The sequence below is a fragment of the Macrobrachium rosenbergii genome, chromosome 1 (assembly GCF_040412425.1).
Source record: "Macrobrachium rosenbergii isolate ZJJX-2024 chromosome 1, ASM4041242v1, whole genome shotgun sequence".
Lineage (NCBI taxonomy): Eukaryota > Metazoa > Arthropoda > Malacostraca > Decapoda > Palaemonidae > Macrobrachium > Macrobrachium rosenbergii.
Window position 1 is genome coordinate 35,432,052 of NC_089741.1, and position 24,320 is coordinate 35,456,371.

Consider the following 24,320-nt stretch of genomic DNA (forward strand, 5'->3'; position numbering starts at 1 on the left):
TCTCTCTCTCTCTCCGATAACCCATCTTTAATATTCCTCAATCTTCGTTTCCTCTGACATACGATCGCAATTCTCATTTCCTTCACAAGTGCTTCTTATTCCTTCCTATCTCTCTCTCTCTCTCTCTTTTCTGCCAGTCTGTAAGATGCGTCTTCATCCCTCTCACTCTCGTTTTATTCTCGTCATAACTCTCTCTCTCTCCCTTTTACGCCATGCTGTAAGATGCGTTCTCGTCTCTCTTTCTCTCTCTCTCTTTCGTTCTCATCATTAAACCCCCTTTCTCTCTCATGTCTTATTCTCATCATACCTCTCTCTCTCTCTCTCTTTTATTCTCATGTCTTATTCTCATCATACCTCTCTCTCTCTCTCTACGTTCTATTTCCCCCATCATTTTTTCGGTGACTTTCAGTGAGGTTTATTCTGGGTACTTGGACCTTGTACTCTTGACAACAACTTTATCGGGGTCAAACCCCCTTCTTCTAACCCGGGATGAGAGGGATTTTATAATCCTTCAAAGTCTCACCCCCGCCCCAACAACCCCACCATTTCTTTTTATTAATTCATCTCAGACCGTCATTGAATTCTGCCGACATGAAAAGGGCGGACGGATAGAGATGTCTTCCTTTTATATTTTCACGTTTTTTTCTTGAATTATTTCATTAATAATCCGTTTAGTATTTTTAGTCGGCCTGGTTCAAGTCTTAGCATTTTATCAAGCCTGGTTACAGAGAGAAAGAGAGAGAGAGAGAGAGAGAGAGAGAGAGAGAGATTTCATTAATATTTCTTAGCATTTTATCAAGTCGTCTTGGTTACAGAGAGAATGTATATTTCATTAGTATTCTATCTATTATTTCATTAATTGCCTGGTTACAAAGTTTAACGCTACCAAGAATGATCTATGGATATTTATCCGCGATTAGAGAGAGAGAGAGAGAGAGAGAAGAGAGAGAGAGTTTATCACTTTTAAATCCACCCATTTTTTATGATGTTATCCTGACTACGAAGTCAAATTTGGCTCGCATGGACGAATGGATTAATGGCATTGAGTATTACAAGCCCCTCGGGCACCGAGGTTTGAAAAACCCCATTCGCCGTTGTAATGAGTCACGAAATGAGTCATGAAATGAGTCACGAAATGAGTCATGAAACGACAGTGGCCTTCAATCAAAGCAAAATGGAAAATGCAAACGAAAAAGCTGGCAAGACTGATAGCAACGTCTAAACATCAAGAAAGCTGAGACACATTGTGCGATGGATTGATTGATGGTTACTAAAAATGCGTTGCAATGCCCTAGATTATTGGCATCGTAAGGATATTCAATAGAAAACTTTAAAAAAAATAGTTTAAGAGGACTTAATATAAGAAATAACTGTATATGTATACACACACACACACACACACCACACACACACACACACACACACACACATATATATATATATATATATATATATATATATATATATATATATATATATATGCTATATGTGTGTGTATATGTGTGACAGGAAATCAAGCGTATATAATTAAAGTAAGGAGAGACGATTTCTTCAGCGCAGTCGAGTTTTCTGTACAGCGTATAATGCTGTATGAAACTCTCGACGTGCTGCGGTACGAAACTCTCAACCACGAGTCACGACCGAGCAACGCTCAGTTGCTCCTCAGATGCAGTCGAGTGAAGACGTGTCCTCAGATCCATGGCTAACCTTGACCTCAAATAAAATAAAACCTACTGAGGAGGCTGAGGGCTGCAATTTGGTATGTTCGATGACGGGAGGTGGATGATCAACGCCGATTTGCAGCCCTCTAGCCCTCAGTGGTTTTGAAGATCTGAGGGCGGACAGAAGAAGTGCGGACGGACAGACAAAGCCGGCACAATAGTTTTCTTTTGACAGAAAACTAAAAAGGAAGGAGGCTGGCGGAATTCAAGTTTTTCTCGGACTGATTTTGGGCTCAGGTTAAAACTTTGGAAGAGTCCGCCCGATCGCCAGTAGTTCAGCCGTTATCCTGAACACGACCCGAATTTAATAGCGGCGCTGCGAGAATTCCTAATTTTCCACCTTTCCTTTCCGTCCGAAATAAAATACACTCGGTTTTGGAGTCTTTCAGTTCGTCAGAGAGGAGATTTTTAAAATTTTTTTACAGTTATGACGGCAATTCTGTCCAGGGCATCCTGGGTAAACACGTGTTTAAATGTTTATTCTCTGTCATTTCAAAATAAAAATCGTTACTTCAGTGTGGCCCCAGAAATAAAATACACCGAATTTTTAAGACTTTTAGCTCCTTCAGGAGAAGCGGTTTTAACTTTTAAAAATCTATGACAAGTATTTGGATAAGCACATTTACTTGTCTATTTTTAGTCATTTCAATACAAAAATCATTTTGTATTTACTTCCATGTAACCCTGAAACAAAATCTTTTAGTTCATCCGGTATATTTATTTTATATTTTTAAACTAGGACAAGCATTTATTCAAGGATCCCTGGGTAAGCATGTTTACGAGTTTCAAGCGCTGCTTTATTTTCAGTCATTTCAATATGAAACAAGTACAAAATGCGCCGAAGTTTCTTCGGCGCAACCGAGTTTTCTGTACAGCCGTTACAGCTTACAATCAAGGCCACCGAATATAGATCTATCTTTCGGTGGTCTCGGTGTAACGCTGTATGAGCCGCGGTCTATGAAACTTTAACCACTTCCCGGTGGTGGCCTATCCTATACCGTTGCCAGAAGCACGATTATGGCTAACTTTAACCTTAAATAAAATAAAAACCTACTGAGGCTAGAAGCCTGCAACTTAGTATGTTTGATGATTGGAGAGTGGATGATCAACATACCAACACAGCCCTCTAGCCTCAGTAGTTACTAAGATCTGAGGGCGGACAGAAAAAAAATGCGGACAGAATAAAGTGCGGACGGACAGACAAAGCCGCCACAATAGTTTTCTTTAACAGAAAAGTAAAATCGTTTTGTATTTAATCCCATGTAGCCTCATTGATGCTTAAAACCTAGGCAATCATGACATATTTTCTATGGGGGTTATTTTTTTCTAACCTAAGACAAGCTTTTTTATTCAAAGCTTTCTGGGTAAGCACGTTTCAGTGTTTATTTTCGATCATTTACAATGTTATTAATATTATTATTATTATTATTATTATTATTACTCAGAAGACGAACCCTATTCATATGGAACAAGCCCACCACAGGGCCACTGACTTGAAATTCAAGAAGCTTCCAAAGAATATGATGGTGTTCATTGGGAAGTCAGAGAAGGTAAATGGAAATACAGAAAGAGTGGAACTCTCACTTACTGAAAAAGAAAATATAAATCAATAAAATACGAAACAGATAAAATGTATTAAAATGCAAGGAGAATAACATTAGAGTGGCAATGCATTGCATCTTTGCTTGAACTTCTTTAGTTCCAATTGCTCGAAGGGCTAGGTAGCTTTCTGCGCGTTAAAAACAAAACAGGGTCATGGCGTATTTTTTTTCATGTGGTTAATGGTTGTGGACTTCAGTTTCAGGAATCGTCACTGAGTTGTTATAAAACGCTACAGACCCAAAACATGTTTCAAATATAATTTCTCTCTCTGAGCTTAAAATGTCTACTTTTCAAATCCCATTATTTTGCAAGACCAAAGAGTTAGGGAACGGAAAAAATAATTTTGCTTAAAAAAATAAATAAACAGCATATGAACCAGATCTCTGTTGCCCGCGTGCTTCAAATTATATAGAAGCTTTTATCCAATATACACGTAATACGAAGTTATACGAAGTTATAATAATCATTCTTTCAATACTGACGCCTAGTACAGGGACATTATTTAGTAATCTTGAATCAATTCAGATTCACGCATATGTTTCCCATACCGAAAATCTTAGTATAGGTATCATTCAATTACGTTTAGTTTTGTTAGGATCTATCATGAATTTCGAGATTCTTAAAAGATCGGATATTGAAAAGCGTCACCTTCAACCCGTAGATTAAATGATCAAGAATGCTCTTCAAACCATGATAGAAACGCCCTTTTGCCACTCCTTCTCGAGTGTGGAAGCGTTATTATAAATCCTCAGTAAATGACAAAGTTATATATGTATTTTTTATATATATGTATATATATATGTATGTATATGTATGTATGTATGTATGTATATCAAAGGGCTAACTCTGGTTTTTGAGAGAGAGAGAGAGAGAGAGAGAGAGAGAGAGAGAGAGAGAGAGAGAGAGAGAGAGAGAGAGAGAGGTTTCATTAGTTCACCACTTTCTCTTCCTTCAATCTGTGTTTATATATATATATATATATATATATATATATATATATATATATATATATATATATATATATATATATATTAAATATATATAAGTATATATATACATATATGTATATACAATATATACATATATATACATATATATAAGCACACATACATATATGTCTATACGTAATAAAAAAAAATTCATAGCGCCGCACATACTGAGCAGAAACGTTTCACACAGAGGCATAACTTCCACAACAACAGGCAATGGAATAAAGCTACCAAAACGGTACGCGTCGAAGATGCATCATTTGATACAAAAGAAAGACCAAACCTACCAAGTAATCAGGAAAAAAAAAAAAAGGAGTGACGAGAGAAAGACAAGATCCATACCAATGCCCACCAAGAGGAAGTGCAGTGCCCACCACAGAGGAGGTGCAGTACCCACCTAAGAGGAAATGCAGAGCAGAAAATAAGAAAACTGCTCCTTAAAAGTATACGGGGGGGGGAGGAAGGGTCATCCAGCGCAATGGCAAATACGCATGCAATTTCGACCCAGGTCCCCCCCCCAAAACCCCCTCTGCCCCTTCCTCCCCTCCGACCGGGAAAAAGCAAAGCATGACTGCACCTACTCCCGTTAAAATTTCGCTTTCTAAAAACGCCCAGGCACGCAATGGCCTGCTTCCTTTTTATGAAGCAGCACACAACTCTGCCTGGTTGCTGTGAGCCAATTGACACGCAAAACAGGTAACCGCATTTACATTCCTTTCCTTCGCTTAAGCCATCGCAAGGAGCCTTATGCTTCTGAGTACGTTTCCCTTCAAGGCATCGGATGCTTTTCAGATCTTTCTTTTATGGAATCAGGTGCTTCTGATTACTTTTCCCTCCGGGCATCAGATGCTTTTCATATTTTTCTTTCAGGGTATCAAATGCTTTTCATAACTTTCTTTCAGGGCATCAAATGCTTCTGATCACATTTCCTTCATGGCATCAGATGCTTTTGATTCCATTTCCTTCAAGGTATCAAAGGCTTCTGATTACATTTCCTTCAAGGCATCGAAGGCTTCAGATTACATTTCCTTCAAGGCATCAAAGGCTTTTGATTCCATTTCCTTCATGTTACAAAGGTTTCTGATAACATTTCCTTCATGACATCAAAGGCTTCTGATTACATTTCCTTCAAGGCATCAAAGGTTTTTGATTCCATTTCCTTTATGGCATCAAAGGCTTCTGATAACAATTCCTTCAAGGCACCAAAGGCTTCTGATTACATTTCCTTCAAGGCATCAAAGGTTTTTGATTCCATTTCCTTCATGGCGTCAAAGGTTTCTGATAACAATTTCTTCAAGGCATCAAAGGCTTCTGATTCCATTTCCTTCAAGGCGTCAAAGGCTTTTGATTCCATTTCCTTCAAGGCACCAAAGGCTTCTGATAACAATTCCTTCAAGGCATCAAAAGCTTCTGATTACATTACCTTCATGGCGTCAAAGGCTTCTGATAACATTTCTTTCATGGCATCAAAGGTTTCTGATAACAATCCCTTCAAGGCATCAAAGGCTTCTGATAACAATTCCTTCAAGGCATCAAAGGCTTCTGATACCAATTCCTTTAAGGCATCAAAGGCTTCTGATAACAATTCCTTCAAAGCATCAAAAGCTTCTGATTACATTTCCTTCATGGCGTCAAAGGCTTCTGATAACATTTCCTTCATGGCATCAAAGGTTTCTGATAACAATTCCTTCAAGGCAACAAAGGCTTCTGATAACAATTCCTTCAAGGCATCAAAAGCTTCTGATTACATTTCCTTCATGGCGTCAAAGGCTGATAACATTTCCTTCATGGCATCAAAAGGTTTTGATAACAACCTTCAAGGCATCAAAAGCTGCTGATTACATTTCCTTCAAGGCGTCAAAAGGCTTCTGATAACATTTCCTTCATGGCACCAAAGGTTTCTGATAACAATTCCTTCCAAGGCATCAAAGGCTTCTGATAACAATTCCTTCAAGGCATTAAAAGCTTCTGATTGCATTTCCTTCATGGCATCAAAGGCTTCTGATAACAATTTCTTCAAGGCATCAAAGGCTTCTGATAACAATTTCTTCAAGGCATCAAAGGCTTCAGATTACATTTCCTTCAAAGCATCAAAGGCTTCTGATAACAATTCCTTCAAGGCATCAGGCTTCTGATAACAATTCCTTCAGGGCATCAAAGGCTTCTGATAACAATTCCTTCAAGGCATCAAAGGCTACAATAACAATTCCTTCAAGGCATCAAAAGCTTCTGATTACATTTCCTTCATGGCGTCAAAGGCTTCTGATAACATTTTCTTCATAGCATCAAGGTTTCTGATAACAATTCCTTCAAGGCATCAAAGGCTTCTGATAACAATTCCTTCAAGGCATCAAGGTTTCTGATAACAATTCCTTCAAGGCATCAAAAGCTTCTGATTACATTTCCTTCATGGCGTCAAAGGCTTTGATAACAATTTCTTCCAAGGCATCAAAGGCTTCAGATTACATTTCCTTCAAGGCATCAAAGGCTTCTGATTCCATTTCCTTCAAGGCATCAAATGCTTCTGATTATCTTTCCCGCGAGGAACAATGACTTCTTTATATTCCAGCCAAGGAACCAAGTCTTCTGATTAACTTTTCTTCAAGGAACCAATGTTCTTGAATAATCAATCAAGGTCGAAGTAAACTTCCTATCGTGCCAGCCATGTCATTTTTACCGTCACGCAAAGCACATCATGCTTCTGAAATTCTCATACACAAAATTATTGCACGTTTCTCTAAAATTATCACATGACCTATATGCAGTTAATAACGAAGGCTAACCTGGCTTCGCTCAGGAAGAGAGAGGGAAAGTAAGTCTAGTTAGTTCACCACTTTCTCTTCCGCCTAATCGAGACTCATTACGTGTCGCCGATGACCTTGGAAGCTCTGCCGCCTATACATAAACGGATCAATTGATCAATTACATTTCTTCAAGACATCTGCAGCCAGAAGGATGAAGCGTTCATTCCTAATATCTCCCCATACGCAGAAGTTTCCCCCATTCAAAGTTGTCGGGGGAAATCACCCTAAATAACAGAAACTTCCAATGCTCGGTGACTCATTTTTAATTTCCCATTTTGGTCTCCAAGATATTTCGTGCTGGTGATGATATCCAGTTAGGAAAAAAAAAAAAAAAAGAACATTGCGTGAAATGTCAGCTGACTGAAATGAGTACAAATTCTATGCAATAAATCTAGCCTAAAAGTAAAGAAGAAATTATTATTATTATTATTATTATTACTATTATTATTATTATTCAAAATATATATTAATCCATTTAGTTTTGTTTATGGTCAAACTATACTATTTTTATAAAAATTTAAAGTAGTTTACCATCATAAAGAATTATGAATATCGTTCAAACAACTAAACCATAAGAAAAAAAGAGGTGCGGTAATTCCTCCATGTTAACTACGGAAAGAGGTACGATAATTCCGTGTTTACTATGAAAAGAGGTACGATAATTCCGTGTTTACTACAAAAAGTTGCGAAAATTCCGTGTTCACTGCTAAAAGAAGTACGATAATTCCCCGTTTACGACGAAAAATTTGTGTGATAAATCCATGTTTACTACGAAAACAGGTACGACCATTCCGTGCTTACTACAAAAATTTACGATAATTCCGTGTTCACTACGAAAAGGGTATGATAATTCCGTGTTTAATACGAAAAGAGGCACGATAATTCCGTGTTTACTACGAAAAGGGTACGATGATTCCGTGTTTACTGCGAAAAGGGTACGATAATTCCATGTTTACTACAAAAAGTGTACGATAATTCCATGTTTACTATGAAAAGGGTACGATAATTCCATGTTTACTATGAAAAGGATACGATAATTCCATGTCTACTACAAAAAGGGTACGATAATTCCATGTTTACTACAAAAAGGGTACGATAATTCCGTGCTTACTATGAAAAGGGTACGATAATTCCATGTTTACTATGAAAAGGATACGATAATTCCATGTTTACTATGAAAAGGGTACGATAGTTCCGTGTTTCCTACGAAATGGGTACGATAAGTCCGTGTTTACTACGAAAGAGTGCTATAATTCCTTGTTTACTACGAAATGGGTACGATGATTCCGTGTTTACTACGAAAATGTGGGCGAAACGATAATTCCGTGTTTACTACGAAAAGGGTACGATAATTCCTTGTTTACTACGAAAAGGGTATGATGATTCCGTTTTTACTACGATAAGAGGTGCGATATTTCCTTGTTTACTACGAAAAGTACGATAATTCCGTGTCTACTACGAAAAGAGATACGATGATTCCGTATCTACTACGAAAAGGGGTACGATAGTTCCGTGTTTGCTATGAGAAGAGGTGTGATAATTCCGTGTCTACCACAGCAAGGGTACGATAATTCCGTGTCTACCACAACAAGGGTACGATAATTCCTTGTCTACTCCGAAAAGAGGTACGATAATTCCGTGTCTACTACGAAAAAGAGGTACGATAATGCCGTGTCTACTACGAAAAGAGGTACGATAATGCCGTGTCTACTACGAAAAAGAGGTACGATAATGCCGTGTCTACTACGATCTGGACTCTTATTTTGCTCTCCACGAAAAATGACCAAAAAAAAAAAAAAAACTATAATGCGATTCCAGTTGTGCATCATTCCCCCGCCCCCTTCTCTCTCTCCCCCAACCCCCTCCAAGAGACATCGTCGCCCCGCCGTTTCGGCAATCCATTCCTATTCCTGCTTACCACCACCGCCGACGACCAATCCAATCCAGCAAGCAGAGGCCGCAACGCTCCGCCGAGTTATTGATTCTTCATTAAAGGGCGGCAGGAGGCCCGAACTAATAGGAGCCAAACACTAGAGCCCGTTTGCTTCGCGCCTTATCCCATCCATCTTAATGAAGCAATCAGGCTTCGCGCCAATCATCCCCACGCCCGACCTACGGCCTTTGGCGGCAACCTCGTCAGCTGATCGTCCTCGGCAACCTCGTCAGCTGATCGTCCTCGGCAACCTCGTCAGCTGATCGTCCTGGCAACCTCGTCTGCTGATCGTCAGCTGATTGTCCTCGGCAAACTCGTCAGCTGAATGTCCTTGGTGACCTCGTCTGCTGATCGTCAGCTGGTCTTCCATGGCAACCTCATCAGCTGATTGTCCTTGGCAACCTCGTCAGATGATCGTCCTTGGCAACCTCGTCAGATGAATGTCCTCGGTGAGGCCTCGTCTGCTGATCGTCAGCTGATGTTCCAAGGCAACCTCATCAGCTGATCGCCAGCGGATTGTCCTCGGCAACCTCGTCAGCTGATCGTCCTTGGCAACCTCGTCTGCTGATGGCCAGCATATCGTACTTTGGCAATCTCGTCAGTTGATCGTCCTTGGCAACCTCGTCTGCTGATCGCCAGCGGATCGTGCTGATCGTCCTCGGCAATCTCGTCAGCTGGTCGTCCTTGGCAACCTCATCTGCTGATGGCCAGCGGATCATACTTGGCAATCTCGTCAGCTGATTGTCTTTGGCAATCTCGTCTGCTGATCGTCAGCGGATCGTACTTGGAAAGCTCGTCTGCTTTTAATTCTTCCTCTTCTTCTTCATCTTCTTTTCATTCTTCTTGTTCCTCTTTAATTTACAAGGAAATTAGTGAACTAACAGAAGACCAATTTAGTTCAATATCACTATTTTTTTTTCCTCTCTCATTCACTTCACCCTCAACTGTCGGTCAAAAACTAGGATCGAAATGCAGTGATCAAGTCAACACAAGCGTATTTGATTGAGAGAGAGAGAGAGAGAGAGAGAGAGAGAGAGAGAGAGAGAGAGAGAGAGAGCATATTTTTAAAAATAAGAGGTCTTTCAAGGGACAAGAATGAATAATGGTCTGCACGTTAGCAGGCCATTCTTTGGCCAGCCCCCCCTCTCTCTCTCTCTTTCTCTGTCTCAGTGAAATTGTAAGAAAGAAAAAAAAAAAGAAAAAAATACACGATTACAGAATTTGAACAAAAGCGAAAGGTCGTGAATTTCGCTTCAAAAACATTTCTTAATAATAAATAAATAAAAACTTTGGAGGATCTAACCTTGAAGGTATTATCAATATAATAAAAAAAACATTTACCTGCGTATGTGTTGATATATCTAAAGCAGACTTGAAGGTGAAAAAAAAAAAAATCTATAAATTACGACCATGCCTTCCCAAAGTTACGTCACCTTATGTCCCGTACTCTATGCCAGGCAAACTGGATAAAACAAAAGTAGTGAACAAAAATGATGAGAGCAAACACTACCTCATTCACAAGAGCTTCGTGTTGGGCGTGGTGTGACTGGGCGTCATCAAGCAATCCCCTTCCCACCCACCCCCACACACAAACACACACACACAAAGAAACATGACCAAATTGGAGATAATACTATTTGGAAGAACTTCACTCTGTACAGTGACTGACTGAATTATGGCTGCTAAAACTGGCGTCCCATCCAGGTTACCTAAATGGTGTTTGGAATCTTCTGAACACGATCGCTCCCTCAAGTTTTAATAAAACTACCTGGTATTTTTCCATTACCTTTGGTACATAATAAAAGCGGCAAGAATGCTTCAGGGTACTTCAGATTTCAACAAGGGGCAAAATTAAAATTTCAAGGGAGTTTCTATTTGAGAAAAATGTTGCAGTATCTACCATTTTTCTGTTTTGTATTTTTGTAGATACTGCAGTTTTCCCATGCCTTACTATACTGACTTTTCAGACACTGCAAATGGGACCCCCTAAATAAAGCACTGAAGAATCATTCTGAAACTGCAGTAACTTGAGTACTGGTGTTTCACGAGCCCAATAGGTGCCATATCTCAGTTTGGAAAACTTTGCAGATAAGCAGTTTTCCATTTTAGGGCAGAATGATTCAAAATGCTCCAAGATCATTAAGACAAGTGAGTTAGATTTAAAAAAAAACTGATAATAGTACCGTATCACATGGAAGCAAAAGGCATCTCGTGTTTACAAGTACGTCGTCCTGCTTGGGGTCAAAAAGCAGATATGTATTGGACCATGATTAAGGGCTTCAAGATTCCTATGGTCGGAGATCCCGTCTCGACTCTGTCTTATATCACCATCATGCTTAATGTACGTTTCTTTCACGGTAAGACTTCTTCAACGTCTTCCTCTTTCTCCCGTGTGTGCCGCAGGAATGGATCAATTGACTAACCATAATGTTCACTGACCAAAAGAGTCTTCCAAGAATAAGCTACGGCCAAAGAAATGTCTTTTCGACATGAGCGCCTGCACAAAACAAGTAAAAAATGCGCCGAAGTTTCTTTCGGCGCAATCGAGTTTTCTGTACATCGTATAATCACGGCCACCGAAAACAGATCTGTCTTCCGGTGGTCTCGATATAATGCTGTACGAGCTGCGGCCCATGAAACTTATACCACGGCCCGGTGGTGGCTGCCAGACGCACGATTATGGCTAGCTCTAACCTTAAATGAAATAAACTACTGAGGCTAGAGGGCTGCAATGTGGTATGTTTGATGACTGGAGGGTGGATGATCAACACACCAATTTGCAGCCCTCTAGCCTCAGTAGTTTTTAAGCTCTGAGGGCTGACAGGAAAAGTGCGGACGGACTAACAAAGCCGGCACAATAGTTTCCTCTTCCAGAAAAACTAAAAAGTACGCCATGAGTTGAAGTCACACTTACAACGACAAATAAACACAAAACACTTGAAACAGGCAACACATACATCTCGAAGCGAGGAAAGATGGACGTGTGGAAGACACGGAACTGCCAAAACGCCCAACGAATGAAGGAACACCTTGGAAAGACGGCGAGGGAAACAAGAAGGTGAGGATAAAGGACACTGTGATTCTTATTCGAAAATTATCATCGGAGGACGCCGAGTCGGGTTTAGAGCAGAATAGAGGATTTAGGCCAAAGGCCAAGCGCTGGGACGTATGAGGTCATTCAGCGCTGAGACGGAAATTGCACGTTAAAAGGTTTGAAAGGCGTAACAGGAGGAAAACCTCAAAGCAGTTGCACTATGAATCAATTGTTAGGAGAGGGTTGAGGAAAGTAAGATGGAAGGGAGATTGTGACGGAGGTACAGTAAAAGGAAAGAAACAGGTTGCAGCTAGGGGCCGTAGGGACGCTGCAAAGAACTTTTAGTAATGCCTACAGTGTACCACATGAGGTGCACTGACGGTACTAACCCCCTACGGAGAGAATTTGGTCTTTATAAACAAAAATATCGATTAGCGTTACTGGTGAATGGCAATTCCGACCCGGTTTTAGGTTAAACCGGGCGCTACTCCGGTTTAGGCAATCAGACAACCCCCCCGGGGTCCTTCTTTTCAATGAATACTGGCACACCCCATTTTCAAAACAGGCAGCTGTTCCCGGCACTATTCTAAAAATACAAAACAATTCCTGGTACTGCATTTAAAAAAAGTACAAAAAATAGGCAGCGATTTTCACCCCTTTCTCATTAAATTCCTAAACAGCAAAAATACTCAGACTTGTGAAAAGGGGGAGTGCGCCCCCATCCCCCGCCCCCCGAAACTAGGCGTATGCCGCCCTCCGGTACGCCGAAAATAAGCATACGATGCCAATATTATGACCGGAGGCCGTAAAGCCTTTTAATAATAGGAGCAGTATTATTAAGGGGGAATTGAAATTCAATATGGAGCCGTTTTCTTACGATCCCCCGAGGACGGCGTGACGTTATTCGTGATAATGCCATTATCGATATCCTATATTCCGCTAATATTAGATCAAATGAAAAGATACACAAATGGAGGTGGGAGATGGAGGTGGGGTGGGGGGGGAGGTGGAGGACACAATGGGTTCGTCAATTTGAATGTGTTGTAAATGTGAGTTTCTTCGGGGGTAACTGATGTACTTTGTTTGATGCAACTTTGCGAGAAACAGCTACATATGTAGGAAACGGAGCAATAAACGGGAAAAAGAGATTTTCCAATAACAGGTGTGCAATATGGCTTCAATACAAAACATCTTCAAGAGGATAAACATACCGACTGGCAATACAAGTACACACACACACACACACACACACACACACACACACACACATATATATATATATATATATATATATATATATATATATATATATATATATATATATATATATGTATATATATATGTATGTATATATGTATGTATGTATGTGATGCATGAATATAATGTCGTTACTTGTAATACTCTCAATCTGATATGTATATATATATATGTGTGTGTATATATATATATATAAAATATACAATAATATAAATATATATATACTGTATTTATATAAATACAATAAGGACAAAACATAGCTTTTCGCCCGATGTGCTAAAGAGGACTGTTGTTTTTATACTTTTTGTATTTTGGACAAAACAGGGAGGTTTTCACTTGTATATTATCATGTGTGTGATTGAGGACCGTTGTTTTTATCACATTATATTTTGATGCACCAATATATATATATATATATATATATATATATATATATATATATATATATATATATATATATATATATATATATATATATATATATATATATATATATATATATATATATATATATATATATATATATAATGATGATGATCATAATCACTTTTGTACGTGATTCATTTATCACACATTACCACAGGTGACAAATAAGAGACAGGGTGTAGGTTCTGACCGGTTTCGACTTTATTTCCAAGCCATTGACGAAGGACTGATCATTCCTCCGTCGATGGCTTGAAATAAAGTCGAAACCGGTCAGACCTACACCGTCTCTTTTTTTCACCTGTGTATGATAATATATGATGTATATATCAGTATATATGTACATATATATATATATATATATATATATATATATATATATATATATATATATATATATATATATAGCTGAAGTTGAAGCTGAGCCTTTTAAAACAACTTACAAAATACATTTAGGGGAGAGAAGGGAGAAGGGAGGGGAGAGGGGATGAAGGAAGGGGAAGAGGCAGTAGAAGGTTCCTCCAGCGGACAGAAATTAGTTTAGCAATGGACGCAGTGCAGTCAGGGGGCAAAGGGGTCCCGAATTTCGGCCGGGGGGAGTTTGGGGGTGGGGGCCAACTCTCGTACCTGCTATTGCCGCTATTACTGCTACTGCTACTGCTCCCGTTACTGCTGCTTCTACAGGCGCTGGGGTAGCCCTTGACGTATTTTTTTTGGTGAGAGTAAGGTATGCATTTATATTGGGTTAAGGTATCTGACTTTGTATAGGTTTCATATACCAGGTTTACTTTATGTGTATGTATATGTATGTGTATGTATATATATGTGTATGTATGTATGTATGTATGTATATAAATATGTATATACATACATTTTTTATATATATATATATATATATATATATATATATAAATATATAAATTTGAAAATGGAAAGAAAAAGAAAAAATAAAAATCGCAAGCTTTCAAATCAGGAGCGTATTTCCCCAATCACCTACGAATTTCCGAAAGAGGTAATGCGACACAACTACAAAAAACAAACAAACAAACAATAGAGAAAATAAAAGATAAGAAGAGGCAAGGGTAGGCATCTGGAGTCTTCCATTGTTCAGAGGACAAAGATTTCTACCGGCCAATAGAACACGTCTCTTGCATCGCTGAGACTTCTCATACGAGACACAAACACACGCACACAAACACAAAATAAATACCTCCAATGGAAAAGTAAAGTAGAGGAAAACAAAATAAACTGAAATTCTAATTGGGTCTAACTTTCCTGGACTATTAGTGTGGTTATATCATACTTTTAGCATCTTTTTGCATGACTTTATTCTGAAAGAAAACAATTTCGCAGACACATACACACACACGCACTTAAACAACAAATGTACTTCTAGTAGAAAAGTAGACGCGGGAAATAGAAAAAAAGCATTGAACTTCTACTTCGGTTCGACTATCCAGAACTATAAGCGTGGCTACATTATACTTGGCATCTTTTTATGTGGCCTCGCAGTTGCACCGTGAAGCAATTGTTAGGAGAGGGTCGAGAAAAGTAAGCTGAAAGAAAGGGAAGATGAACGGAGGTACAGTAAAAGGAATACAGAGGTTGCAGCTAATAGCATAAAAAGTAAAGAGAGAGAGAGAGAGAGAGAGAGAGAGAGCAATGAAATGAATGGAGAAACCACATCGCCACCAAAACCGGTCGCCTCATGAAACCCAATCGGTTCAGCCACGCGCCGAGCGGATTCTCAGGCTACAACATAAATAATGTGAATATGAACCAACGGCGGACGGTATTTATTACCTGGCTAGTGTACCCGTACAATTAAAAATGACGGTAATTAAAGAGAGGATCGAAATGACAGGTCTAAGGATCCTAAAGACGTTTCGTGCCGTCCGAGGCTCGAATCACAAGGTATACCTTCATCCTACGTGCTTGTGTATGGAGAGATGAATGTGGAGTTTTGCAGAACTATCGTTGCTATATAAAGAATAAACATTAGGGAATGATTGTTTATTATCTTGGCTATTGTCATGATACACACACACACACACACACACACACACACATATACATATATAACACACACACACATATATATATATATATATATATATATATATATATATATATATATATATATATATATATAGCTGAGGCTGACTGAAACTCTCAACAAGGACATGATTACGAAAAACTGGAATTGGAATAGAAAATTCGGGCCAAAGGCCAAGCGCTGGGAGTTATGAGGTCATTCAGCGCTGAAAGGGAAACTGGGAGAAGAGAAGGTCTGAAAGGTGTAACAGGAGGAAAACCTCAAAGCAGTTGCACTGTGAAACGATTGTTGGGAGAGGGTGGAAAGTAAATGGAAGAAAGAGAATGCGAACGGAGGTACAATAAAAGGAATGAAAGGGGTTGCTGCTAGGGACCGAAGGGAAGCTGCAAAGAGCCTTCAAGTAATGCCTACAGTGCGCCGCGTGAGGCGCACTGGCGGCATTACCCCCCTGCTTAGGATTATGAAATAATGACGGGGATTGAAAATTTGTCCAAGTTTGGAGTCGCTGAGGCAGAAGACGGTGTTCGAAAAATAAGTTCTGTAAATACATCAATGAAATTTGGCTGTAAAAGTGAAAAATTTGGTAAGTGTGAAATGGAAACTGTTTGAAGAGCAGCTACGTGACGTGCGATGGAAGCAGCGCATGCGCGTGCAAAACAAGACGTGGGGAAACTCGACAGGTAGAACGAAGATGGATGAAAGATGAAACGTTTGTGTACTTTTACAAGTATGAACTCCAAAAGAGCCATCCTGGTAATAAATATCAGCTGATAAACATTCATGCGCTTGTGTGAGAGAGAGAGAGAGAGAGAGTTTTTTAAATCATGAGCGTGCATTTTCATCCTGGAATTGGGGGTTTTAAAGTGACCTCCTCTCAACTCGAGTCATTTACAAACCCGCCGACAGTTCGGGGCTTTTAACGGGCACAGCTAGGAGGCCCCCTCCCCCCCATTTAAACTTCAAAACCCGAAAGTGGTTTAACGAACAGTCCAAAAAGCAGGAGGAGAGACGAGACGCCACCGATACAAACGCACGCACGCGCGCGCGCGCGACCGGTAACGTCCGTTGACAAGCGCCTGGAATCTGGCTGAATTCAGGTGAAGGTGAGAGAGGAGAAGACTGGGCCGAGGCTTACTTGGCAACCGTCCAGATATTTAAACGTGTATCAGGTTTACTACGTAGGCAACTTCGAAGAGTCGGCCTCATGCATTTCTGGGCATCCTCCTACCCCCCACGCCATCAACACCCTGGCACCCAGATACCCCGCGCCCTGAAGGCGAACGACCAGCAACTCATGTCTGCCAACGGCCGTTGCATCAGACGAGCGTCAGGTTTGGCGTCGGGCCATCACGGTGCTCTCAAAAGGCATCTCGCTGCTGCTGGGGGCTGTTACTGGGATCCTAAGGAGGTCTTCTGCGTTCCCCGAAAACCGTCGAATTCCTGTGACTTCTCGTTTTCATTCACGAATGTCATTCAATCGCTCAGATGCCTCCAACGGACTGCAAGTGGTTCCATCAACCGCGTTCTTAGTACTCAGAATATAAGCACTTCAAAATATCTGGCTAAGAAGAGTTGTCCTCAAAGCATTAAGCAACGTTTGCCTCAGATGGAATGATCAAGTTTTAAATGTCCGGACAATGCAAGTCATTCTGAGGCGCTAAATATTTCCAACCAATGAATCATTGGCGTTTTTAAATGTCCAACTGGACCAAATTAATCTTAGGAATAAAACCACACGTACTGACGACGGAAATGCGAAAGTATTTAAATGTCCACTAAGGAAAGTTGTTGTTCTTCTTGCATTAAACCACTACGTTTTCTAAAGAAGAAATGACAGTAACGGAAAATAATTCTTTTACGTATAAACGCGGAAAAAAAGACGGAATTAATTAAATCGAGACAAAAGCTAAAAAACCATTTAACTGCTGGCTTCCTTTTTTTTGTTTGGATTTGATTGATTTCGTCGATTTTCCGTGCTCTGAAGAATATTATTTTCCGTTACTGTCGTTTCTTCTTTAGGAAACGTGGTAGTTTTATGCAAGAAGAAGAAGAAGAAGAAGAACGTTTCTCGGTGGGGATTTAAATATTTTCCTAATTCCTTCGTCAATAAGAGTTGTCCTGAAATGCCAGAAACGTTAAACACCCAGTTCCGAATAGCGCTGGGAACTATGAGGTCATTCAGCGCCGAAATGGAAATTCACAGGAAAAACATTTGAAAGGTGTAGCAGGAGGAAAACCACCTCGCCGCAGTTGCACGGAGAAACAATTGCTAGAGAGGGTGGAAAGTCAGATGGAAGAAAGCCTATGAACGGAGGTACAGTAAAAGGAATGGACGAAGTTGCAGCTGGGTGCCGAAGGGACGCTGCAGATACCCTTAAGTAATGCCTACAGTGCACCACACGAGGTGGACAAGTCCCAAATAGGAAGGAAAGGAGACATAAATGAATATGAAGACAAATGACCTCCAACCATCGTCAGACCATTATGAAGGGAACCATGAATGATGGAGCGACCAACTGCGCCACTAGAAATAATTTCCCTGAACTGGGTAACGAGGAAAATTTTTTTATTATTTTTTTCCAGCACAAATTACAGCGCTGCAGTCGCTTCCCTCTTTGCCGGACCTTAAAAGTCATTAAAAACGCAAAATGCTGCAATAGGGAAATGAGGACATGAGTCATGACAATTGTGGTGGCGAGAGGAATCTCTATATATTATATAACACGCACTGGTTCTTCGTATATTGAATTCAATGTGTGGCCATGACAGTCTACGGGAAATACACTCCCTGTTTCGCTATCCTCAAGGTGAGGGCACAGGTGAAAAACAATGCCTCTCAGGCGGCATCGTAACACCTGTCAGGCCACCTTACCCACAATCCCTCCGTGGATTACACAGTCCAACGGTAGCTTCTTTCCTTCTAATGCCATGCTTTGGAATTCTCTACTTAAATCTGTTTTTTTTCCGAATTTTAAAACATTCTATCCTTTTAGAGGTCCATTCATTCCTCCCACATTGACCTATCCCCTTGAAAAAAAAAAAATCTACTGGCCTGGGCTAGTAACTCACACTAAGATGACAGCCTCGCTGGAATTTTTGGAATTGGAATGGAATATAGAATTTAGGTCACAGGCCAAGCGCTCGGACCTATGAGGTCATTCAGCACTAAAATGGAAACTGACAGTAAAAGGGGTGAAAAGGTGTAACAGGAGGAAAATTACGATGTAAGAGGAGAATATGAACGGAGGTACAGTAAAAGGAATGAAAGGGGTTGCAGCCTGGGGGCCTTAGGAGGGGACACTGCGAAGAACCTTAAGTAATGCCTACAATGCACCGCATGAGGTGCACTGACGGCACTAACCCCCCTATGGGGAGGGAACTGGGAGAGGACCCTACTGAAACTCCAGGGACTTAGAAACCAGTGGGGTTTCGGGGAGAACTCAAGACATACTCTCCACTGGGCAAGTACAGACAGGGTTGTAACAATTTCAATTATTATAACAACAACAACGACAGTGAAAATGACAGTGATAATGATAACATACTTTCTCAGTTCATTGTATATACAAGTACAGGATGCATTATACGAAAGAAACAGCACATAACACTATCAAGAAATGCCTTTATCTCCAGAAACACGTCTCTCATTATTATTATTATCATTATTATTATTATTATTATATTATTATTATTTACCGCAATAACAAATCCGAAGAAATTATCTTACTGGGGTCATGCACTGGGACATTATTATTATTATTATTATTATTATTATTATTATTATATATATATAGCTGTTGTAGTCACTCAGTGAAAAGAACGGCGAAATTACTTCATTACGGCCATGCATTGAAGTATCTGATGATGATGATGATGATTATTATTATTATTATTATTATTATTATTATTATTTTAGTCTACACTGACCTCTGACCCCTCGGTAAAAGGAAGCAGCGAAGGCTGGCAGTCCAGAATGCAGCAGCAGCAGAGAGAGAGAGAGAGAGAGAGAGAGAGAGAGAGATTAAAGAGAGAGAGAGGTTGAAGGGTTGAGAAGAGAAGCGGCGTGGGAGGGGGGTGGCTAAGCGTTCAATACCCGGGGACGTAGCCTCGCCGATAGATATATATATATATGGATCAAGCGGTTATGGCTATCATTTACAACAGTGCCAATCATACGGGTTGACAGTGACGGCCTGGTAGGGAGAGGATATGATGGCAACATCCTACTCGTCGCCGCCGACGCGCGCGCGCGCACGATTGCCATCAACATCACCATCATCCTAGTTTATTTTTGACACCACATGCAACGGACCATCAGGAGAGCCCCTTTTTGTTTGTCAATTGCAGTTGACATATTTTTACACAATAATTTGTTGTTATTATAATGCGACAACTTTCAAACTGATATTATTATTATTATTATTATTATTATTATCTTGAAATTATAATATTCACAACTTATTATTATTATTATTATCATATGGAACAAGCCCACCATAGGGGCAACAAATGCAAAGTATAATGCCACGACTTTCAAAAGTGACAACTTATTATTATTATTATTATTCAGGAGATGAGCCCTATTCATATGGAACAAGCCCACCATAGGGGCCACTGATTTGAAATTCAAAGTATAATGCCACGACTTTCAAAAGTGACATTATTATTATTATTATTATTATTATTATTATTATTATTATTCAGAAGATGAGCCCTATTCATGTGGAACAAGCCCACCACAGGGGCCACTGACTTGAAATTCAAGCTTCCAAAGAACATGGTGCTCATTAGGACGTCAGAGAAAGTAAAGGGAAATACAGAAAGAAGAGATCTCAATTAAAAATAAAAAAAATAAATAAATAATGGTGTATGATGAATATGGAAAAATGCAAACAAGCGCACAATGCCATAATACGTACTTCTTGCCACATTCATATGCAACAAGCTGAAATATAATATATATTAAAAAAATACTCATAATATTACGAGTCTCGAAAAGTGGAATCGAACAGATTCCCGAAAGCTCTATGTAGAGATTTATTGTTTAAATATTTTTGTACCCATACATAATTGGGGATGTTTCCCCCTAAGATATATTATTCAATCCTCAAAAGAGTAATGAAACGAAGGTAACTTCAAGGTAAAGAGTTACTTAGAAAAAATGCCGGGTTATGCAAACGGAAGCTCGGTAAGCTTTCCAGCTCCCTTGAGGACAGAAATATATCTAATTCACTTTGTAAATCGTTGAGTGTGTTGATACACTCATTTCTTTTACTTCTGTTAAGTGAATGGCGATAAGATTCATTTTTTCTTGACTCTTTTTCTTATGTTGGTTTTGCTTTTACTTTTACTTGACGCTCAGAATGTTATACGTTTATCACAAGATACACAAGGATTTTGCAAACGGGTTAAATTTCTATATGAGTGAAATATTTCAGGAACATCTATCAAGACTTGAAAGTGGATGAGAGAGAGAGAGAGAGAGAGAGAGAGAGAGAGAGAGAGAGAGAGAGAGAGAGAGACTGCCTATCAACTAAAGCACAGAGAGAGAGAGAGATAGACTGCCTATCACTACTAAGAGAGAGAGAGAGAGAGAGAGAGAGAGAGAGAGAGAGAGAGAGAGAGAGAGAGAGAGACTGCCTATCAACTTGAGGCAGAGAGAGAAAGGGAGAGAGAAACTGCCTACATCTTAAGCAGAGAGAGAGAGAGAGAGAGAGAGAGAGAGAGAGAGAGAGAGAGAGAGTGGGGAGAGAGAGAGACTACCTATCATCTTAAGAGAGAGAGAGAGAGAGAGAGAGAGAGAGAGAGAGAGAGAGACTGCCTATCACCTTGAGCAGTTATCGGGAACCATTCCCCACCACCACCACCACAGCCACCGTCAAAACAAATCTCGACTGCAAGGAAACTTCTTTCCTGCCGCGGAGAGGTTATTGGCGTGAATTCTCCTGTCAATAAACTCCTCAATAACCTGGATTTAGTCGCTTCTTTGGGAAGAGCTCATTCGACGTCAATCCTTAGACCTGAAGAGCAGTCAGGAAGGAGGGATTCTACCCACCTCCCCCCATCCCGGGGGGATTATAAATTCCCGTGACCTTACGAGAATGGTTCGGATGAGTTCCCGTGACCTTACGGGAATGCTTCAGATGAATTCCCGTCACTTTACGAGAATGGTTTGGATGAATTCCCGTGACTTTAGAGAATGGTTTGGATGAATTCCCGTGACTTTACGAGAATGCTTCAGATGAATTCCCGTGACTATACGAGAATAGTTGGGATGAATTCCCGTGACTTTGGAGAATGGTTTGGATGAACTCCAGTGACTTTACGAGAGTGCTTCAGATGAATTCCCGTGACTTTACGAGGATAGTTTGGATGAATTCCCGTGACTTAACGAGGATAATTTGGATGAATTCCCGTGACTTTACGAGGATAGTTTGGATGAATTCCCGTGACTTTACGAGGATAGTTTGGATGAATTCCCGTGACTTTACGAGGATGGTTTGGATGAATTCCCGTGACTTTACCGAGAATATTTTGGGTGAATTCCCATGACTTTACAGGAAGGCTATTTTGGGGGGAATGAATTCCCACGGCTTTATGAGAATGCTTTGGATGAATTCCTAACACTTTACGAATTCTGATGATTTTACAAGAAAAAATAAAAAAGAAATCTCCCGAAAAAAGCCGGCTTTCTGGATTCCATGAGAACTCGGGAGAAGGGAATTCCTTGGCTCTACGAGAAATCATGGGAGTTTGGGAGTTCAGTTCCCTTGATTACGATAACAGAGGGAATGAATAAATAAATTGGAGTTAAGGGAATGCTGAGAAAAGTTTGTCCTTGAATTCCTGGAATGCAAGAGGGGAATGAATTCCCTTGAGTTAAAGGGAACAAGACTGCAGAGTGGGAATTCCCTCGCCTTTGCGGGAATACAACGGGATTCCCTCGGCTTCGCGAGACACAGGGGGGATTGCCTTTGTACATCATGATCTGGCGTAGAAGGGGGAACGAAAGAAGAAGTCGGATAGACAAAGAGGGGGAAGAAGAAGATGATGAAGAGAGAAAGAGGAGGAGGAGGAGGAAGAGGAGGAGGAGGAGGAATGACCCCTTCAGAGCGAGCGAACCCTAACGCCATTGTTCCCACGCCAAAGGATTTAAAGTTAAAAGGTGAAATGAAACTTTGGCGGGGGGAGAAAATTCGCGACACTGGCTCCCCGCTTTTTTGGGGGGGAAACCGTGAATAATGTAGCGCTCCGCCCAAGACGAAACTGGATTCCCGGCGACACGGATGAACCCATCGATAAAAAAATAAAAAAAGAAAGGCAGACTTCGATTCTTTTAAAAAATAAGGGACCGGCGTGCTTGGTGGGCACAGGTTCGAGAATGAGATCCTCACTCGCTAAGCGACTGGTGAACTGGTAAGCGGCCGTTAGCGAAATGACCATGAGAAACAGACGAAGAAATTAGAAAAAAAAAAGAGGGGAAAACGAAATGGTTCCACTGGAGGAGGAGGAGGAGGAGGTGGTGGTTACGTAGCGTTAATTTGCCGGGCCGTGAGCAAAACCACAACTTCTCAGGAGGAGGAGGAGGAGGAGAAGGAGGAGGATGAGGAGGGAGGAAAGACTGCTGCTATGAAAGCGACAGAGCAACCGCCGGAGCTCTCAGCTCTTCTCATCCGTGAAGAAGAAGAGAAGAGGAAAGTAAGGGATGGCCTTCCCTTCTCGCTTCTCAAAGACGACAGTAACTAGTCTACAATCATTTCGTCCATGAAGATCAGCGCTCCTATTTGAATGAAATACGAACAAAGAGAATTTCCAGTAGAAGGGCATAGGATTCCCTCGCCGAGACCACTCTCTCAGTGCATTTGGCCATTACTTGTCTAATGGTTATTAAAAGCAATGATATTTGTACTGGCTGGCATTGGATACAGGGAGCCACATAAGCAGGATATGTGTGTGTGTGTGTGTGTGTGTGTGTGTGTGTGTGTGAGAGAGAGAGAGAGAGAGAGAGAGAGAGAGAGAGAGAGAGAGAGAGCCACAAGTTCTCACGCACTTTTCTCAGACTCTTCTCTCCCCACGATGGGTGAGCAAAGGTTCGGAAAGGGAGAAATTGATGAAAGAGTTATTATTATTATTATTATTATTATTATTATTATTATTATTATTATTATTTAGAAGCAGTGTCCTCATTCTGCATCCCCTTTTAAGTATGATTAATTCTATCTGTTAAGACAGTCTTGACACTTGACAGATGATTATTATCATTATTATTATTATTCAGATGATGAACCCTATTCATATGGAACGAGCCCACCAAAGGGGCCACTGACCTGAAATTCAAGCTTCCAAAAAATATGTTCATTAGGAACAAGTAAGATGAGATACGGTGAAATACAGAAAAAAAAGAGATCTCGCTTATCAAAAAAAAGAAAAAAATTAAATTAATAAATTAATGAACACATAAAAATGTATTAAAATGCAAGGAGATTAGTATTAGGGTAATA

The 24,320-nt window shown here is 40.2% G+C and overlaps 1 protein-coding gene and 1 pseudogene across 1 annotated transcript; one reads left to right on the plus strand and one right to left on the minus strand.

The window, feature by feature from the left end:
• Positions 1 to 24,320, minus strand: part of LOC136849140 (protein turtle-like) — a 553,559-nt pseudogene that overhangs the window by 338,340 nt on the left and 190,899 nt on the right.
• On the plus strand, positions 5,410 to 6,150 carry LOC136840176 (uncharacterized). Its single transcript, XM_067106659.1, has one exon. The coding sequence runs from the start codon at positions 5,410 to 5,412 to the stop codon at positions 6,148 to 6,150; it is 741 nt and encodes a 246-aa protein (XP_066962760.1).

Bases quoted from the DNA above. Each gene is read 5' to 3' on its own strand.
- LOC136840176 (XM_067106659.1), top strand. From the start codon at position 5,410: ATGACATCAAAGGCTTCTGATTACATTTCCTTCAAGGCATCAAAGGTT.